The sequence below is a fragment of the Cnephaeus nilssonii genome (assembly GCF_951640355.1).
Source record: "Cnephaeus nilssonii genome assembly, chromosome: 21".
NCBI lineage: Eukaryota > Metazoa > Chordata > Mammalia > Chiroptera > Vespertilionidae > Cnephaeus > Cnephaeus nilssonii.
The window spans coordinates 8,495,834-8,516,688 of record NC_137092.1 but is presented as its reverse complement, the minus strand read 5'-3'; the positions used below and the strand labels follow the sequence as shown (position 1 = coordinate 8,516,688).

Genomic DNA, 20,855 nt, shown 5'->3' with positions numbered 1-20,855 from the left:
CAGGGGGCCCAGGAGCAGAGGGGCCAGGAGCAGAGGGGGCCCAGGAGCAGAGGGGGCCCAGGAGCAGAGGGGGCCCAGGAGCAGAGGGGGCCCAGGAGCAGAGGGGGCCCAGGAGCAGAGGGGCCAGGAGCAGAGGGGGCCCAGGAGCAGAGGGGGCCCAAGAGCAGAGGGGGCCCAGGAGCAGAGGGGCCAGGAGCAGAGGGGGCCCAGGAGCAGAGGGGGCCCAGGAGCAGAGGGCCCAGGAGCAGAGGGCCCAGGAGCAGAGGACCCAGGAGCAGAGGGGCCAGGAGCCGAGGGGACCCAGGAGCAGGGGGCCCAGGAGCAGGGGGCCCAGGAGCAGAGGGCCCAGGAGCAGAGGACCCAGGAGCAGAGGGCCCAGGATCAGAGGGGGCCCAGGCCAGGAGTTCCCGATGCTGAGGAGCCTGTGGCCAGGCTCACACATGCTGTCTCCCGGAGCTGGATGTCCGGCCTCGGTGAGGCCCTTGGGGACCTCTCCTGCAGGCAAAGAACCAGGCAAAGGAGAGGGGAGGGAAATAAAGAAGGCTGGTGCTTTTATCTGTTTGGAGGGATGTTCGTTTTGTTTGATTTTTGGTGCTGACTCTAAGTTGTAGTAATTTTGAGGCCAGAGAAGGCCAGGTCACAGTTCCCAGGAATGATGGAGCACTCGGTGCACGTGAAGTCCTGCGGCCTGCGCGGTGCGGGTGGAGCAGAGCGCAGCCACTCCTGTCTCACGCCCGCCACTTCCCTTCCTAGAGCTGCACTTTGGCCCTGAGCTCAGAACTCCCGCAGCACCTGTGCCCCGCAGGCTGGTCCCTGAACACGCGGACATCCCTGCCTCTGGCCTTTGCTCACAAGGTGTCCCCCCTCCCCCCCGTGGGGCAGGCCTTTCCCCCACCTCTCTACCTGGCCCAAAGCAACCGCCTTCCCAGCATCCCTGAGTCAGCCATCACTCCTCTGGATTTACTCTGCCCGTTATCCCTCAGTTACACCCCGAATCGTATTCTGCCTTGCCAAGTGCTCCCAGTGGCTCGGGAATGGCTGTGTCCCACACTTGGCTTTCTCTTGGAGTGTCCCTCGGGGCTCAGCATGTCATCAGGAACTCAGCACATTCTAGTTGAATGACCAATGGCTTAGTTCGCTCAATCACAACTATGCACAGATGCGCCTTGACTGACCATGGGATTAGGCCTCAATAAACCCACTGTAAATTGAAAACATAGTAACTCAACATGCATGTAATACACCTGCATCACATCCTAGCCAAGCCCACCTGACACATGCTCCGACCTCACTGAGCCTACAGCTGTGCACAGATCACCTGATACAGTTAACACACTGTATTGTGCCGATGGTTTTCCCTCGTGAGCGCATGGCTGACCAGGAGCTGAGGCTCCCTGCCGCTTGCCAGCATCATGAGAACATCAGACTACAGCTTGCCAGCCCAGGGGAAGACCAACATTCGAAGTTCGGTTTCTATTGAATATGCAGCTTTGACACCATCATAAAGTCGAACCGTTGAAAGTCGGGGACCGTCTGTATTGGTGTGCAAAGGGGAGGATTATTAAAGAGGCAGTGGCGTTGGGTTTGGGCAACCCGGGAAGGCTTCCTGGAGAAGGCAGCCATTTGGAAAATGGGTGGAGCAGGGGTTGGTGGGGGGAGACGCAGCCTGTGTTCCTTCAGGTATGGTTCAGGCAGATGGTTTGTGTCCAAAGCGGCAAAGGGATTAACCAGTGGGGTCAGGTCGTCTGCACTGAAGTGGGGGGTCAGTGACCCACAGGCTGGGTGGAAGGAGAGGGGGCTCAGGAGGGTTCTCTGAGGTCACACGGGTCCATGAATGTCGTCCCCTTATTGCTCCCCCTGCTTCTATCAGAGAATCAGCTCCAGCCCTGGCCGGCAGGCCCACGTGGGCCCCAGTTTGGGCCCGACCCCAGCACTCTGGGTGGTTTGCAGCAGCCAAGCCTGGAGCATTGGTGTTGTTTCCCACAACCACAGGGCATGGAGCTTCAAGGCTAGCGAAGGGGGTGTACGTCAGAGGAGTCCAGCTCTGTTAATTGCAAACCTTAAGCCACCAGGGACAGACAGTTGCCTCACCACCCCCAGGTTGTTCTGGAGGGAAGCCTAGCTGCTATCCCCCCTCCAGGCTGCAGGGTGAGAAGCGGGCGAACCAATCGCGCCAGGGCAGTGGGAGGCCTCTACTGTCCCATCCCATCAAGAAGCCCATGCGTGGGAAGGAATTGGGGGAGTTCATTAAATCCATCCCCAGCAGGGCTGCCCCGATACCCCCGTCCTGCCTGGCTTGGCTAAGGCCCCTGATGGTCTCCTGGGCTTTCCCAGCGCCTTGCCCTGTTTCTCCCCACCCAGAACTTTGATTGGCTGGTCACCCTGCTCTTCCCTCCCCCTCCCTTCTGCTCCCAGGCTCATTATTTCTACATAAAGCTGTAGATTTATCATTATAATAGAGCCGCCGTCACCAGGTTTGCTAACATCTCTGTAATCTTGTACTTATTGCTACCGAGGCCTCAGACCTCAGTGCGCACACTATTCCTGTCGCTATTCCAGCTCCTCGCGGTGGCGGGGAGGGGAGGGAGGGTGAAGGCTATAATTGGGGCCATAAATATGTGTTGTGCTTGGTGCTAATGGACTCGGCCATCTTCCTGCCTTACCAGGTCCCCGCCAGGTCAGAGTGAGCATGTGTGTTTGTGTATACACAACATGTGCGTGCATGTGTGTGCAAAGAGCTCAGGCTTTGGTGCCAAACAAACCCGTGCTGCATTCTAGCTTCTGCCCTTTTTAGCCTGCAGACCTTGGGGACATTACCTAAACTGTGCCTCGGTTTCCACATCCACAAAATGGGGATGATTATAATGGTGTGTAGCTCATAGTGGTAGCATAAGCAGGAAATTAAATAAAACACACAAGGAAGATGCCTAGGAGAACGCTGTCACGGAGCAGCCTCCTGAGCCCTCCTCACCGTGCCTTTCCTTCTAGCTCGGCCTGAGGGGCACTGACCCCTCCCAGGCCTGCCCCCCCACTTTGGTCCAGACCACCTGTTCTGACTGGTCGTTGGCTATTATTACTCCTATTTTACTTCTTGTCCTCGCTATACCACGTGTTCCTGTGTGACCTTGGAAAAGTGACTTGCCCTCTCTGGGCTGTGGTTTCTCAGTGGGAAGCCAGCTGTAATGTGCTGAGATGCTGAGATTCTGGATTTCTCCCACAGAGAAGCGCTCGGCTCTTTCGCCGACACAGAACGGAGGTGGCCCATCTCTGGAGTGCAGTCTCCACAGGCGAGGCCTAACCCCCAAGATAACAGGCCACTGAGCAGAATGTCAGACCTCCCCACCTCCCTTGAATGTCAGGAGGAATCAGGCCTTCCCTTAAGCCAGTGGTCGGCAAACCGCGGCTCGCGAGCCACATGTGGATCTTTGGCCCGAGTGTGGCTCTTCCACAAAATACCACGTGCGGGCGCGCACGTACAGTGCGATCGAAACTTCGTGGCCCGTGTGCAGAAGTTGGTTTCGGCTCTCAAAAGAAATTTCAATCGTTGGGCTGTTGATATTTGGCTCTGTTGACTAATGAGTTTGCCGACCACTGCCTTAAGCTCCTGGGAAATGTCCTCTAGGAGGTTCTCCTGCCGCAGGGACGGCTGTGCCAACAAGCTGTCTTCCTCTTCCCCACGTGGCACAGCCTACACTGGGGCTGAGTCCGCTCCCCACCTGGCGCCTTTGCTGGGGATATGCCGGTTAGTACTTGAGCGCCTACTAGGAGCCAAGAGCACAGCCAGCTTTATCACATTGCATCCTCACACAGTCCTTACTATCATCCCCGCACAGAAATAGAGACAAGGCTGTATACCCTCCAGGGTTCACCCAGCCACCCAGAGAGAGCGGTGGGAGCCAAGATTCTGACCCAGTTCCTGCGCAGAGCACAGCCCTCGCACGGCCCGAGGGGCGTGGTGACTCTGCTCCTGAAACTGGGCCGCGCGTCAGGGGATCCCCGGACTGTTTGGTTTTCCCATGTGGCCTGGTTAGGCTCTCTCATTCCTCTCTCAGGGGCAGCTCTGTGCTGCCACTGGGATTCCTCTGCCACTTCCCAGTATTCTTCCTGTGGGCATGGACCTTGACGTCCTTTCATTCAACAAACCCGCACCCGGTGTCGCTCTGTGCTGCTCAGGGGCTTCGCTGGGCACCTGTAGAGCTGGGCCGTGGAAACAGGGGCCAAGAGTGAACCCTCCACAGCGTGCCCCGGCCGACGGGGACCGCAGAGCATGCCCAGTGGCCCCCAAGCCCTTGAGCCCCTCACACACAGTTGGGGACAGGCCGGTTCAGGAAGCTTACTACCACGTCACCAGCTGCTGCGCGACAAGCCAGGTGCAGAAGTGGAGGAGAGATGGAGAAAGGAAATCGGGGTCGGGTGCGATGTGTCTGAGACAGTTTCTAGAAGAGGGAGGTTCCAGGCCTGGCTGTGGCGGCAGTGCAGGTGGAGAGTGCTCCAAGAGACTCCGAGGGGAGAGTGTGTGTTTCTCTGTTTCCTTGGGGTGGGGGAAGGGTCTAGAAAGAACTTCTCGCATAAGACGGGCTTTCTTGTCTGCATGCAGCGCTATTTGTGGTGTAATTGCTCTCTATTTTCTTTGGATTGGGGGAAGGATCTAGAAAGAACTTCTCGCGCGTAAGACAGGCTTTCTTGTCTGCACGCAGCAGCTATTTGTGGTGTAATTGCTACGTACCAGGAATACAAGGACTTCAACCCCAGTCCTGCCTGCCCCCAGGCCTCCCAGTCTAGTGCGGGGGGGGGGGGGGGCAGGGAAGCAGCTCTGCCCTCCTAGGGAGAGGGTACAAGATGAAATGGGGGAGGTAAAGGGGCAGGAGAGGTTCATGGGCCTCCCCAAGTTTGAAAGGTTCACTGTAGCTGACGTTCCATCCAGCCTCAGTATCCCTGGAAACCTGCCTGAATTCCTGAGAGTCTGGACTCTTGCAGGCAGCACCAAGCCGGGTTGGAAGCAGACAGGGAGAGCTTTCCAGAAGGGGCCCGCAGGGCGGGTCCCGGTCACACAGAAGCCCCGGGAGGTGTGAAGGGAGCAAGGCTGGGCCTGGGCTGCCGGCCCGGACCCATGAAGACTGCTCCCCAAGCTGGGTCAGCCAGAGCTGCTCTGAATAATGTATGAAGCTGGCCAGCCCTGCCGTGAGCGGCCTGGCCCCAGCGAGCCCCGGCTGTGCCCTCCCGGCTGCCCTGGCCCGCCGCCCGAGTCAGAAGCCGCCTGGGGCTGCCCAGCGGAAGCTGCCTCTGGCCCGCTTGTCTCGGCTAATATTCCTTTACCACCACACTCCCTCAGGCCGGCCTCGTTCTCCTCGTTCTCCGGAATACCCAGCTTTCCTCCTCCTCCTTCCTTCTAGTGGGTGGGAATGTCCATCAAGCCCCGCTGTGTATCCCTCCGGCCCTTGGCCGTGCGGAGGGCAGCTGGGTGGGATCTTTCCTTTCTCCTCCCTGAAGATGGAAACATCGAAGCCGGGAACAACGTTTTCAGCTTCCAAATAAGAACTGCAGCCCTACCCTCAGAGCTCGGGGTGCACCAAGGGGTCCCCCCGCCCCCATGCTCAGATCTCAGGTCCTGAGAGTGTAGCTCACCCTGCCAGGTGCCATGTTCCGAAGCCAAGAGGACCCTGACCTTCCTAGGACTCCCCAGGGAGCCAAGGCTCCTCTAGACAGCAATAGCTGAAAAGCCAGCAAGAACCCAGAAGGGGGCGAGGGGGTGTGGGCCCCGTCCCACGGGCAGCACCCTGGTGGGCGTGCCGAGCCTGCATCCCTTAGCAGAGGCGATGGGTGGGCACTGGCCCTTCCTACCCTTCCTCTCGGGCCGGCTGGGGCCGGTGGCCGTGGCTGGGAACATGGGTTAAAGGTTTCCTGGGTGATGCCGGAAAACAAAGCTAATTGGTCCAGACAGGGCCCTGACCTGGCTGTAAGCTGAGTTGCTCAATAACCCACCGGCTGGCCTTGGGTGTTCTCTTTGAAGTCGTTTCTAAACACAACAGGTCCTTCCCTGCAGCTTCAGAGGACAGGGCCTAAGAGGCTGTCGGAGGCTCAGAACAGTGGAGACAGTTCCCTTCTCTCTGTTACTCAACCCCCAGCATCCAGACAGCCCGACCGCCCACTCCCCTGGCCTCCTGCAGAACCCAGCTCTGCGGCGTGCTGCAGCTGGGGGTGACGGGCCAGCCCACCCTGCCCCGCCTGGCCCCACGTGTGCCTTGTTAGTGTGCAGTGCGTCTCAATGGTATAAATACCTCATCTCCCCCTTACATTAGAATGAATGGGAAATCATTAGTGGACAGGCTCATGCATCGACAGAAATGTGTCCTCTAACACTGGGCACGCTATGTGCTTCCCCGCCTTATGGCTTCTGTCGCCTGATAACCCACAGTGACATTTCTCCTGGAGGGAGAGGATTTGGTCCCCAGGGAAGCAACCACCTAGCATCCCTCGAAGATGTTCAAAGTCCAGGGTTCACTCCGGAGGAAGGGGAAGGGGTGCATTGTGTCCCCTGGATCAGCAGCAGTTTGGGGAGACGGGGTGTAACTATGACCAGAGAATACCAACGGCCTTGGGAGAATTGGGACAGTCCCTGAGGGGCTATCCCAGCAGGCCACGGTGTTATGCGTCCATGTTCTCCTGGACTTGGGGAAGGTCAGAGCTAGAAATGACCTTGGGGATGATTTGGCCCAATGTCCTCTTGCCTCAGATGAGCAAGTTTAGGCCAAAGAAGTCACACCTGTCTGGGGTGGCTCAGCGAGTCCGTGCAGATCTGGACCCTGAGCCCAGGTCTCATGAAACCCAGGCCTAAGCTCTGCCCATTGCCTTTCTTGTCTCTAGGTTTTTATAGGCAATTCTCTTGCCCTGGTTTTTTTTACTCACTCCTCCCCGCTTCCACTCCAAGGCTTCACTCTGGGCCTGTGAGCCTCTCTGTCTCATAGGGAAGAGGCCAAGGGGAGACCCGGGGTCTAAGGTATGAAGTGTCCTAAAAGGCACAGAGCAGAGATGGCATTTTCTCGGCCAACAGTCGGTCTCTTCCATGAAAGGGACTTCCCGTCTCTACCGAGACTGCAAACAGGCAAATGGACAGGAAGCATCAGCCAGAAAACCGAGGAGGAAAGAGAGGCTTGGTCAAAGTGCCCCGACCCTAAGCCAGCCAACCCCTCCCATCACACATAAATATTTATGCCTCGGAGGAGGAAGGAGACCAGGCTGGCCTTAGAGGCTAGGTCGCCCTTGTCCAGTTGCTGGCATGTTTTTTATGGGGTTTTGATGTCAACAACAATGTAGAAAGCTGTAGCCGCTCCAGCAGGGAGCCTCCTCCGCACCACTCCCCTGCCAGCGCTGTGCCCATCTGGCCCTCATTCATCCTCATCACTCGTCCCCTGTAGCCACATTTCCCTCCTGTGTCTGAACTGACACCTACTCATGCTCCATGAATATGCAATGCCTTCCTTTCTGGACAAAGAACGACCTTGAGGGTCTCCCCAGGGCTGCAGCCAAACTTGGGATGGAGGGTTCTCCATGGAGCCCACTTTCCACTTGGCCGCGGGGTAAGGGGATTAGAGTCAGGAGACAGATCGTGGGCTGGGGGGCTGAGGCGAGATGTTTGCATATGCCCACCTCTCTGGCCAGTGGAGACTGGTATTGCCCTCAGTCTCGGTGGCCTGAGAAATACCAGTAATTGTGTCAGAAGATGGCCATGTTAGAGCTCCACCCTGCTGATGGCTGGCCTGGGCACAGCTTGGAATTCAGGGAGGGCACCAGCATCCTTGACCATGAAACTGGTTTCTCCGGGGGCTGTTTTATACTGTGATCTGAAATCACGGGTCTGAGCGCATAGTGGTGAGGAAGTCGAGGTGGGGTGAGGAACAGATGGGAGAATAAGACTCGGATCATTGTCTACTTGCAGAATTCCGATTGTAGGTGTAATTGGGGCATCACTGGGGCTCCCCTGCCGCCTACGAGCCAGGCTGTAGGTGCCATTAGCTTACATTGAATCCTCACCACCACCCTGCAGGGTGAGGCCGTTATTATCCCCAGGGTCCAGGTGAGGAAACTCAGGCAACTCGCTCAAGGTCACGTAGCCAGTGAGGCAGAGCTGGAGTCAGACCCGGGGGAGCTGGCCGCCCTCCATTGCTCCTCCCTCTGCCTGCTGCTGCCGCCCAGGGCTGGCGAAGGGGCTGTCCCCACGGCCGGCCTGCCTGGGCTGGGGACAGCAGGTCTCCCTGCTCTTTGTTTCTGCCTTTTCTGAAAAGCTCTCCTCGGGGCCCGGTGGCTGTTCCTCCATTGCCCTGTCATGGGACACGAGCCCAGCCCACCGCACCCCAAGCAAGTGAGTCGCATGCTCCAGTGGGAGGTTGGTTGTCATGGGAACTGGGCATTGGCCTTCCCATTGCCCAGTGAACTGCCCCACCTGGCCCGGGGCTGCTGGTGGGCACCTGCTCAAGGGGTCCTCCCACCATGCCCCCCCCAGAAGGCCGGGTCCCATCCCTACTGGCTCCTCTCCAGTCCCCCAGGTTCCACGCTCGGTCACAGCCGACTAGCAGGACTGCTCTTTACACTGCCCAGGGCGCTTCATCCTCCGGCCCTGGGCCCCGCTCAGTTCCAGCCCATCTTTGAACAGTCAGAACCCTACGAGTGGCTTCTCCGGAGCCTCGGACCCTGAGGCTGTGGCATAGCAGGTGCCGGGCTCTGCCCTCCGGGGAAGGCCGCTGTGGCTTACCTGGGGCTTGCTTTGTCTCCTCACATTCTGTGAGCCCAGAAGGGCCCGTGGCCATCGCGTGTACCCTGAGGCAGCCCAGCCTTGGGGGGCAGGTGGAGTTGCCGCCTGAGATGGGAAGGGGGTTCCACCTCCACTTCCCAGTCCTACCAGTGGGCCGAGGAGGAAAAGGCCTCAGAGGGAGCCCCCAGACCCGTGGGAGGACTGGACGGGGTCTCAGGAAGGAAGGACGCAGGCTGCTGGGACACCCCAGGTGGACGTGGAGGAGGGAGAGGGCGCCACTCCCCAGAAAGCAGCAGGGAGCTGCCTGGGAAATGCCAGGGAGGGGCTGTGAGTTGTCCCAGCCCCTTGGGGGCGGGGCAGTGATGGAGATGCCCAAGGCCCTCGCCTGAGTGTCATTCCAGTGGTCTCTGCTGGTTCCTCGGTCACCTTAGTGTTTGGAAAGCCCCTTTCCCTCGCCAGGCTGCGTCAGGGAAGCCGTGGGAACCCCGAGGGACCAGATTTGGGTCTGCAGGCGGTCAGAGCTGAGAGAGTGCGGGGGGCAGAGGTGATGGGGCAGCTGGGCCCAAAGAGAAAACCCCGAAGAAAAGAGGGGAACTCAGCGGGGAGAGAGGGGAGCCACTGCTCCGCCCCCACCCTGCAGGCCCTCTCCAGGCCCTTCCCTGCTGCCCCCAGGGAGGCGGCCACTTGCAGGAAGGAGCCCTGTCCCCGTGGGGAGCGATGGGGGAGGCGGCCCCCACCCAGAGCAGGCTGTCATCGGGCTCCTTCCCTGGGGGGCTGACTCGCATCTCTGGAGTGACACCCTGAGCCCTGTGCTCGGAGCAGTCCAGCTCCAGAGAGAGAAACAGCGCTGGTGAGTCATGTAGCCGCCAGCAGCATCTCCCTCCTCGGGAGGTCGGGGACAGGCTGGCTTTGTGACTGAGGCACCTGCTTGAAGGCCTCCCCACGTTGTCAGCAACCACCTCCAGCGGAGTCACTCCCCAGGGCCCTCTGCAGTAACACTTGGAGGGGCCCTCCTTGCCATCCTACACTCCCCCTCCCCCCCCAGATGAGTATATGGCATTAACTGAGAGTTAGCGGAAGCAAGAAAGCACAAGGGAGGGCCGAGAGCAGCTCGGTTTTGAGGGCCTGGAGGGCTGAGGGGAGAGGGACCTGCCACTGGGGGAGAACCCTGGAGCTGGCGGGCGGTCCCGGGAGGCAGCCGGGATGGATGGGCATTTTGAAGGCTCTCAGGTGGCTTTTAAGGGGATGGGAGGAACATGGGGGCCAAGCTTTCTTCTTGCTTCGGCCCTTTTGGCAGGTCGGGGGGGAAGAGGCCAGGGAAAGGCAGGCAGCGAGTGCCTCTGTAACTCCAATTCCCATTCCTGCTGACAGCGCTCTTTTTGTTTACTTTCTTGGTATTAGTAAATCCTATCCGAGACTGGGCAGACACCCAGCTCTCTTCAGGGAAAATTATTTCCCAACTCTATTTGGGCGATGTTTTCTGCCGGAGCAGTTCTGGCTGAGTGATGGCTGCCTCTTCCAGGAGACAGCAGGGGGGACCTCAGCAGGGCCCCTGCCTGCGGGTTGGCCAGCTGGCATCAGCCTGGGCCCCCGGGCCAGACCCAGGCAGCCCTGCACACACTCGTGCACCCACGCGCACGGGGCCTGGACACAAGCTTGTCCAACTGGCTGTTTGTCACTCCCCCCCCTTCGCCGAGGACTCCAGCCCCCCAGTGTGGGACGCTTTTTGGTTTCCCTAAGAAACCGCATTGGGAAAAGGAAAATTTCGGGGAGACCTTGCATCCTGAAGATTATGCAACTTATTCGCTATCCACGTGAGTGGTTGGGATAAGCCCACAACTGCTTCCACTTCGTCTCCCATGCACTGAGAAAAAAGGAGAAAGATAGCTGCTCGTGTCCCTCATGGGGAAGACGAGGCACTGATGCGGGAGTAGTGTGTTCCAGGCCACGGTCAGCTCTGGTCTGCCCATCAGGAGGCCTCTGAAATGTGTTTGGTAGACAGGGTGCCAGCTCCCAAAACCTGCAGGTGAGCAGGACTTGGAGTCCAGAAGCCATGGCTAGAATCCTGCCTGTGCTGTGTGGCCTCAGACAAATCACATCACCTCTCTGTTTCCTCTGTTCGCATAAGGGAGCCATTAGTAAACTGTGGGAAATCACCTGTATGGCACAAAGTTGCGGTGAGGATATAATAAAATATCAATGAGGAAGGGCCCTCTGAGGCTCTTGCCACAGTCTATCGATCTTAAGAACAGTAATACATAGCTGTTTCTAAAGCACTTGCCAAATACATTATCCCATGTAACCCTCTCAACACCGTAAGAAATCGGAATTCTTATTTTATAGATGAGGCAACCTGAGGCAATTCCCCAGAGTCACACACTTTTAGAGCGATGGAGCGGAGAAGCAACACTGTGATCCTTTTCTTTAAAGCTCGGTGACTGTAATATATTTCACCCTTCCTTGCCCCAGGGCAAGTATTACATTCCTGTTTGAGGTCGTTTGGAAAAAACAGAAAGCCACACAGAAACAAAACACTGCTCACGGTAAGCTAATTATCCTGAGGTAACCACCGCTAACGTTTTTATGAAATCCAGAATCCTCCCATTGCTTAGAAAAACCATGTGAATGCGGGAATGCGCTGGAGACAGAAAGAGCTGATGCACGGCGAGGTCGGGCCTGGAAATTTCCAGGACTAAGCTTTCCCATTCTGGACGGATGCTGGGAAGAAAGGAAGGATGCGTGTGGAGAACAGGAAGTAGCAGTGTCAGGCGCGCAGGGCCAAGGCTCAGAGGTGGGGTAGCGAAGACCAGACAACCGCGTCTCTGTTATCAGGGGGTCCCTGAGTTCCCTGGGATGTGAGGGGCCGCCGGGCATGGCCTGGCCTTGATGCCAGCCTGGGCCCTTCTGGGGGGCCCATTCGGTGCCCAAAGGCAGTCCCTCCCAAAGAGCTGCTCATTAATTCAAGAGCTTCTGCTGTGGAGCTCAGACAACCGCTGGCTGTGGCTCTGGTACGGGGACAGGCCGGGGCCTGGGCTCTATGTTCCCCATCCCCCAAGGCTGCCCCAGCCCGAGCCCCAGCTCCGTGTCTGCCCCCTGCACTTGGTGCCTGGAAGAGAGGAAGTAGCCATGAGTGTCACCTGCTCGCCAATGGGAGGCGTTACTGACTCTGGCAGAACATGCGCCCTGTAATTTTTGGAGTAACAATAATGGGGCTATTTTGGTGTCTCATCACTGTGCTCCTGGGTGAGCGAAGGAGGAAGAGAGGCCGGGACCTGGCTCAGCACCCCCGGCACAGAGCTCTGTACTTGCCCGGCTCTCCCAGGGGTGGTGGAGGCCGCTCCCCGCCCCCTCGTCCCCCTCCCTCCAGTGGTGCACTGTCACAACACAGCAGCGTGGCGGTGGCTGAAGCCAACACCTGGGGTCCAGACGCAGCTCCACAGGCCAGGCCAGGGCAGGACGTGTCTAAGAGTGTGCTGTGCACCCGCACCTGGCGAGGGGGTGAGCGCACACGGTCACGCATTCTCACGGCCAACCCGTTTTACTGCAGAGAAGGGAGGGTCATCTGCGCAGTGCTTTCACTTTACAGCTGGGGAAGCCACAGCTCGGAGCACAGGGACTTGCCCTGGATCAGTGGTCGGCAAACTGCGGCTCGCGAGCCACATGCGGCTGGCTCTTTGGCCCCTTGAGTGTTCTAACGCCATTTCTTCAAAATAGACTCGCCCAGGCCGAAAACCGACTTCTGCGCATGGGCCACGAAGTTTCAATCGCACTGTACGTGCGCGCCCGCACATGGTATTTTGTGGAAGAGCCACACTCAAGGGGCCAAAGAGCCGCATGTGGCTCACGAGCCGCGGTTTGCCGACCACTGGCCTAGATCATTCCGTTGGTTAGCAGCAGAGCTGGGATTTGAACCCAGACCTTCTGGCTCCAAGGTCAATGTGAGTCCTAAGTTTATCCTGTTGCTGGAGCCTCAGAAGACCCACAAGATGCCTTCCCTAAGTCCACTTGCTGAAGGTGCTGATGGGTGGGGAAGCCCAGGGCTGAGAAGGAAGAAAGAGGCAACCCACAAGCTAGGGCATCCTCCCGTGGGCCCGAAAGCCAGGAGCTGTGGCCTCTGACACCCAGGCTGGCAGAGGTCCTCACTCCCATCCTCCACCCAGCGACGTACCCAAGGCGGCTGCCCCTCCTCCTCCTCTCGCTGACTCCACCGTCCACGGGCCACACCTGGCCCCTCAGCCCACCAGGTGGGCTTTGATAGCACAACCCGTGGTGCAGGACCAGGGCCTGGCCCAGCAGGCAGGACAATGGGAGGTTTACCAACAGACCATATGCTTGCTGTGTGCCAATTTTGATTTTTCTCCTAGCAGCCGGTAAAGTCTTCCTAGTGGCTTCTTCTCATGCCTGCCAATCCAGGGCTTGGAGAAGCTACCTGATAGGGACTACCTCGAGGGCAGCTGATGCTCATTGCCCACAGGTTCAATCAATGCCTTTCACAACCATGCAGCTGGAAAGCAGTCAGGCAGGGATTCGAACCCTAAACCCCATTGGGGCTGTTTGTACTGATTCTCAGACTTGTGATCCCTCCCCTCTTTGGATGAAGAACCAAAATCCCAGCTTCCCACCAGAGCCCCCACCCGGAAGTTCTTCGCTGATGACTAACGTGGGTCTAGTTGAGGCCAATATGCCTTGAAACATTAGATGGCCAAGAAAACAGAGTTTCTCAGCTTTGGCAAAGGGGAGATGGAGTAAAATCTGATACATTCTCCCAGTGTGTGAAGGCGCAGTGTCTGCGTTTCATGATGAAGTAGCAGATGGGAAGGAGGGGAGGAGGAGGGAGGCACCGGGCTGGACATGGAGAGTTTCCTGAGGTCCAGGTGATGGAACGTGAAAACGTGTGAGTGAGGTGTTTTAAAAAGAGGCCTCGGTGTTGGGTGTAGGGTAAGGTGACCAGATCGCCAAAAGCGGGACGATCTGGTCACCTTAGTGTAGGGTGGCCCTGCTTGGAAGCTGGGACTGGATGAGTTGACCAGTCACCCGGTCTCTTGATGCCTAGTGACGTGAGATGGGAGTTGCCTTCCTCCAACCCACCAAGATCCCACCAAGGGAATGCACCCTGAGATACGACACCTTCAGCTCTCCTAGGAAGCCCACAGGGCTGCAAACCACCCCCTCCCCCACCTCAGGACTTCAGGAAGCAAGAAAATAACTCCAACTCTGCAAGAGACAGAGGGAGGCACTCCCAACATCTCCCCCCGGCTTCCTCCTCCCAGTGCCGGTGGCTGCACCCGGGGGAGCTCAGGTGGGAGGGTCCAGGCAGAGAGCCCAGGGTCCTTCCACTGAGCTTCCACATGGGGACAAGAGCTTCTGCCCAGGGGTCCTGCCCACCGATGCCCAGCTTCCTCCTCTCCCCGGCTTCCTCCTCTCCCAACCTCTCCCGCAAAGCAGTGTCCACAGCAACTTAGCACCTCGCAAGATGATGCCATACAGGTGTTTTTTGAGACCAACGACAGGCTGCGGCCAGGACACCACACTGGCTGCTGTAAGCTAGCAGGAGATGGCTCCCCCAGAAATCTGTGATGCAGGCTGTAAAACCACCCATGTGTCTCCCTTCCAGAGGAAGCAGGCTGCAGCAGGCGGAGGGAGGGATGGGGGAGAGCAAAGCCTTCAGAGTTAGCACATGAGTCCACATCTAGACTTGGTTGATCGCTCTGAGACCTCAGGCAAAGGTTAGCCTCTGTGAACCTCAATGCGGCTGTCATTATGACCTCCTCTGAGCAAAGCTGCACAAACGAAATGAATTAAATACAAGTGAAGCACCCAGCAGGGTCTCCGGCAACCATTAGACACTCTTTAGCTGATAGTTCTCTTCTCGGTTGACTTTGGCTTTGATCACCAGAAGAAGTAGGCTAAACGGAGTGGAAGAAACTTCTAAATCCCGGCCAGGTGGACATGCTCAATTGGTTCTTTTAACTCGATAAGGCAACCGTTCTCACTTGCTAAGACTTCCCGAGAGGGCTTGTTAAAACAGATTGTTGGACCCCACCCCGGGTGAAGGTGGGCCCAATAATTTGCATTTCTGGCAAGTTCCCTGTAATGCTGGTGCTGTAGGTCTGGGCACCACATTTCGAGCAGTGCCTTAAGGAATATTTACAGAATGGGGCCAGATGTCTTTAAAACACTACCCAGTTTTCTTAAACCCTCTGACTGGGCTGAGATGGTTTCCGGCTACAGCTTAGCTATCCAGGGTACCGCTGGCATGTAGGGAGAAGGTGAAGGGCAATAGCGACCAGGCCCCCCCTGAGGATCCCACGTGGCTTTGATCCATCGGGACCCTGTCACCTAACAAAGGAGAAGATGCCCTTTTAGGATCATAACTTTTGCTCAGCAGCACGGGGACTGAATGGCTTTGGTCGTGCTCCCTGAGGACATGCTCCATGTCACAGAGAGGCTAGTAGGTTCTGATCCAGGGCAGCCTACAGTCTCATTTGCCTAAAGTTGCAAACTGAGGATACATAAGAATCACCTGGGAGCTTGTTAATCATCCACGTCCAGGCCCCATCTTCGGAGCCTCTGACTCAGCAGATCTTGGGTGCAGCTCAAGAATCACATCCCTGCCTCCCAAACCACACCCTGAGGAACACACCCTGAAGCCATCCTGTTACCCACAGGGACACTCTTGTCACCCATCCTTTTTGCCACCTTCTCAATCAGTTAAACCCCACAAGGCTGAGTTGCTCATTAAGTCAGCAAGTATGTATTGAGCACGTGTTGCATACCAGGTACTGTGCTCAAGCCCAGAAAGACAGTGCTGAGGACAATGTGGGGTCGGAACTAGGGTAAGGAAAGCAAGGCCTAGGGGGCGCAATGGGAGGAGACACCCACTGGTGGAGGCATGCATGAGCCCCAGAGGGCCTCTGTCACACTGGGCCCTGCTTCACACTAGTCCTGGTAAAACAGACCCGCCCCTGTCCTTCGGGAACTCATAGTCTAGGGCAGGGACTGTGGCTTTGGAGGAAGTGGTCCCGGGGATGAGCGGACACCTGCCTTATGAAGAGTTAGGGAAAGCGATCAGAGGGAGCGAGATGTGCAAAGTCCTGGGGCGGGAAGAACCTGGGACTCTGGAGCTGAAAGCGAGCCTGAGAGGCTGGCGGTGGGGAGGAGGGCCGTGGCAGGGGGAGGGCCGTGGCAGGGCCCTGTGGTGTGGGCCTGGCCGGTCGCGGTAAGGGTTTGGGTTTTCATGCCTAGCGCCAGGGGAAGCCATGGAGGGTTTGAAAGAGAGGAGTGGTGCGGTCCGGTCCATCTTACAACCTGAAAGAGCACTCTGGCTGCCGTGGGGGAATGAGGCAGGACCAAAGGAACCAGGGAGTTACCTGTGGCCAGGTGAGAGGTGGCCTGGCCCTCTGGGTGGCATTGAAGATGGGAGAAGTGGGTAGACTGGAGATGGGATTTGGAGACAGAACTGACCCAGGGCTTGGTGAGGAACTAAATGCAAAGGGGAGAGGAGTCGGCGGTGATGTCTCATTTCTGACTTGAGCAACTAGGTGGGTGGAGGGGCCGCTCCCTGAGTTGGGGAAGAAGAGGAGAATGTAAATGGAACATGAGAGTTCACCTCTGAGCGTCTGAGACGTGTTCGATGTCTGTGAGACGTCCACCATGAGAAGTGTTGGCTCCAGGAGGCTGGAGTCTAGAAGACAGGCCTCTGAAGGGGCCCTAAGTCCGGAGTCGTGACCATGGAGATGGGCATTGACGTGGATGAGAAGGAGGGAGAGGCGCAGACCCGAGTTCTGAGGAACTGTGCTATTTGAGGCAGAGAGGGGAGGAGGACCCAGCAGAGACTGGGAAGGGGCAGCCAGCGGGGGCGGGGGGGGGGGGGGAGGGGGGAGTGGGGAAGTGGATGCTTCAAGAGCAGACGGTCATCTCCATGAAAGGCTTCACAGAGCAGCCTCACACAGCAGGACCGAGACATGCTGGGGGGTGGGCAGGGGGAAGGCCCAAAGCTTCAGGTCAGCAAAGAGAAGGAAGCCCAAGCCGCCATCACCGGCAGTTCAAGTGTATGCCTTTGGCTGAGCCCAAAGCCCTGCCTGTTTGGTGTCCCCGGGCACCTGTTGGCAGCACCACTCAGTTGCCCCAGGAGACCACCCACTGGGACCAGGACTCCCCCCTCCTGCCACAGCCCTGCCGGCACAGAGAGGGGTGCTCACCACCCCAACATGCCCACCCTCTCCCTGGGGAAGCTGACGGCTATTTGACAGCCACGGGCAGACGGACAGCTTGAGTCGGGAAAGGAAGACAGATTCTCATTGCCAACTTTGTTAGTGTGCCTCCTGCTGCTCCGTCATTAATGAAGACGCCAGTGGGTGGACCAGGGCGGAGGTGAGGTCCTGGGCTCTGGCCTCTCGTGGTCAAGAGCCTGGGGTGCAGACTCTCCAGCTTGCCCAGGCATTGCCTCCATCTCTTCTGGAACTTTCCTAACTCCGCTCCCCTCTGGCTCCTTCCACCCGCTCTGCGCCCACCTTCCCAAATGCCATTAGGAAGAGAGCTGCACCTCCCCGTGTGATTCTGAGTCACGGATACCTGCCCAAAAGTAATGGTGCGTGTGAAACACTGAACCTCTTTCCAAGGGCAAGTTCACGAATGGGAGAAAAAGTTTCCTAAATAAAACGGGCTGTTTCCCTGAAGATGCTCAGATATAGTAACATTGGTCTCCTGCTGTGCTTGAGCCTCTCTGGATCCCTGGGGACCAAACCCAGCCTCCAGGATCTCCCCCACTTCCTCCCGCACCCCCGGGCTCCACGTGAGCTGGAGGGTCCCCTCTTCTCCATGGGGTCTGAGCTCCTGGTGTCCACAACAGAGGCTGTAGCTGGAGTATATGGAGTTCGTTTAAGGCGCCTCAATTCTGCCCCATTATTTATTCATAAAGCTGCAAAGCCCTTGGGGCAGAAAGCACTTGAGAGAGAAACCAGGCTTGGAGCTCAGAACAAACAGAACCCCGCAGGGAGCCCGAGCATCTCTCACTTCCCGCCCTTCAACCACCCACCCAGGGAGGGACCCACTCATCCAGGGAGGAGCCCACCCATCCAGGGAGGAGCCCACCCACCCAGGGAGGAACTCACCCCTCCAGGGAGGAACCCACCCACCCACCCACTCATCAGACCAGCGCTCACAGCAGGAGCCCTCTCAGCACAGAAAGGAACGCCCACCCCGGGCGCCCTCCTAGCAGAGTCCTGAGCCAGCTTGGGGGCTTGGGGCGGGTGGAGTGAGTCTCTCTCCTCCACTGCAGCCCCCTCATCAGTGGGTCTCCCATCCTACAGATCTGGTCCCAGGTGGGCCTTGGCCTTGCTCCAGGGCACTTGTAACATCTGTCCCTAGGCCTTTGGACCCAGGGACCATGGGCACATCCCCCAAGTCAGACCAGGGGAGGGAGGGGAGGTGACCCAGGAGGAGGGAGCAGGACAGCTGGCTGGAAGGGACAGTGCTGACCAGGACAGTCAGGCAGGGAGAGGCTATTTCAGGGCGGAGAGAACAGGGCGGAGGCATGGCCGTGCAAAGTAACCTGGAGGGCTGCGGGGGCAGAGCATCAGAGAGGCCGGAGGGTGTGGCCCAAACTGTGGGCTCTCCGGCCACGCCACTGGCTGCAGGGCCTCCCGTCCCAGCTCTGCCATGTTGCAGCTGTGTGTCCTTGGGCCAGGTGCCTAACCTCTCTGTACTTCAGTGTCCCCATGTAGAAGATGCAGATAATGATAGTACCCATCTCATTAGGCTCTTGTGAAGGTTGTGTGGCTTCCTATGTATAAGCACTTAGGACTGAATGGCATATAGTAAACACTCAATAAATGTTAGTGGGTATCACCGCTGGCGTGCAGGGCACCTCAAACAGAATGGCCAGCAGCAAAGGCAAGGGCTAAATCTCAAAGAAACCGGCATGCCACTCCATTCTGTTAAATAAGCCGTACTACTCATATATGTCAGAGTGGAGCTTGCCCCAGAGCTGCCTGACCCCCAACCCGTATTCACAACCCCTCCTTCGTCACCAGTGCTTACTGAGCACTTACTATGCAGCAGGCAGTGGGCTAGGCATGAAAGCTATAAAGATGGGTCAAACCAGCCCCCATCCCTGTGCTGAGAGCCCACAATCTAGTGAGAACACAGAGTTCACATGTAATCCCCACAATCAACTTAGAAGTTGTGGTCATGGCACAGGCTATGAAGAGGGGGTCACGATGCTGTGCGGCAGATACCAGGGCAGGGCGGTCCCGCCCCAGTGTCCCGCCTCCACACCTGACCCATCTCCACCCCCAACTCCCAGCCCCAGGCCCACACGGAGCATTGCTGTGGAGGTGGCTTTACCCAATGGAGCCAAATTGGCTTCCACCCGTCTCTCTCCGGGCCCGGCCCCCGGGGGACTTGGCGCGCCCTGCCCAGGGCCGCAGAGCTCCTGTCTCCTGTGGCTTTCCTGAAAGCACAGCGGATGCTTCTCCGCTGATGCTGAGAGGTTCAGACAAGCCACTTAATGATTAAGAGACTGGCAGTGTTCTCTGAGATGGGGAAGCATCGTGCTGGCTTCGCTCAGCCTCGATTCCCAAGACGGACCGGGAGGCACTGCGGTCACTCGTTGCCTCTTGAGGAGAAAGAAAGCTGGTCCTGGGAGGAACAAAACATGTGGAGGCGGCGGGGACCGGAGGGATGAGAGCATCTGGTTTCAAAACCAAGTTGCTTGATGCTTTGAAGTGGGCCCCAGACACCAGCCAGGCGTCCTTGGCCATCTCAATGGTGATGGACTTTCCACTTTGAATCTTTGGTTTTAGGACATCGCAGGGACCTTAAGGATAGAACATCGAGTACAAGTCCCTCATATCACAGACGGGAGCCCAGAGCTGTGAAATGACCGGCCCAAGGTCTCGAAGCTCGAAGCTCGCCAGCGGCCGAGGGACGAAAGCCCCTGTGGGTCACGGCTCTTTCCTGGGCAGCCATCCGCGGGGATTTGTTCCTCTGCCTGGGGCATGTGAGCACATCAGGAGAGAGAAGCACTTTCGTGAGCGCTAGCAGACGGGCTGCTGGGGAGCCAGCGGGAGCGATGCTGTGCCTTTAAGAATCGGACTGCCCAGATGCCTGGGCACTGCAGCCAGGGAAAGCGCTGTGACTGTGGGCAGCAACGTCAGGCGGACAGGTTGCACTTTAAGCACAGACTCTGTAGGAGCCAACATCCTGGCTCTTCCTCCGTGGCAGCAGGCCCGCCCCCTCCAAGCACTAGCCAAGATGTTTAGCCAGCCGCTGCTGGGCTCAGATCTACCCTGTCACCCCCAGATTAGGAGTCGGGAGGGCCAAGTGAGCTCCTGGGCAGCAGTGACCTCTCCGGCAGCGGGGAGCTCATTGCCAGGCAGGGGCCCTAAGGCGGCTCCCCTGACAGTGGGTAGAGAGGAAAGCAATAACACGCTGGCTATTCTGTAGCTCCTGGTCCCTCCTGGTTTTATTAAAGCCAAAGGGGCAAGCATCCCTAATGCGGATCAAGGCTAGGAAGGCACACAGATCTGGGGCTGGAGCCTCCGGGGAAAGAGAGCAGGGCAGGGAGAGGGCCTGGCGAGGCCACCCGTGGGACCGGGCTTTCCAGAGAGGAACGTGGCTACCCGAGATGCCAAGATGCGACTCTGTTTCCTTATTCCCCACCTCTCTATTTACTCAACATCTACCTGTTATTTTCCTTATCAACTAACCCAGTCCTCTGCCTCCTGCTGTGCAGGGGCCACATCCCCTTGATCCACTGAGCCAAGAGGAGCCAACTCCCCATCAGGCCCGGTGAGGCCGGTGAGGCCGTCACAAACAGCAGAGGGTTTGGGAGCCCCACGTCTAACCTCTCATCTGCTTCTTTGCAGGAAAGCGTGGATTTGGGGGAGATCATGTTCTCCCTCTGCTACCTGCCCACAGCAGGCAGGCTCACCCTCACCGTGATCAAGTGTCGGAACCTCAAGGCCATGGACATCACCGGCTACTCAGGTACCTCTCCCGCCCCAGGGGCCTGCCCGCGACCACCCGGCAGCCCGAGCGTTAGGATTTGGAGAGAGAAGGGGAAGAACTGTCAGCATTCACAGAAAAGCGGCCGCTCAGGAGG

General features: G+C 57.9%; 1 protein-coding gene across 3 annotated transcripts in view; it reads left to right on the top strand.

Moving 5' to 3' along the window:
• Window positions 1–20,855, top strand: part of SYT6 (synaptotagmin 6) — a gene marked incomplete at both ends in the record, with an annotated part of 47,504 nt that overhangs the window by 15,916 nt on the left and 10,733 nt on the right. For all 3 annotated transcript variants that reach the window (XM_079760487.1, XM_079760489.1, XM_079760488.1), the window contains one exon: window positions 20,620–20,740. In XM_079760487.1, the coding sequence (XP_079616613.1) occupies window positions 20,620–20,740 (121 nt within the window). The remainder of the gene's footprint in view (window positions 1–20,619; window positions 20,741–20,855) is intronic.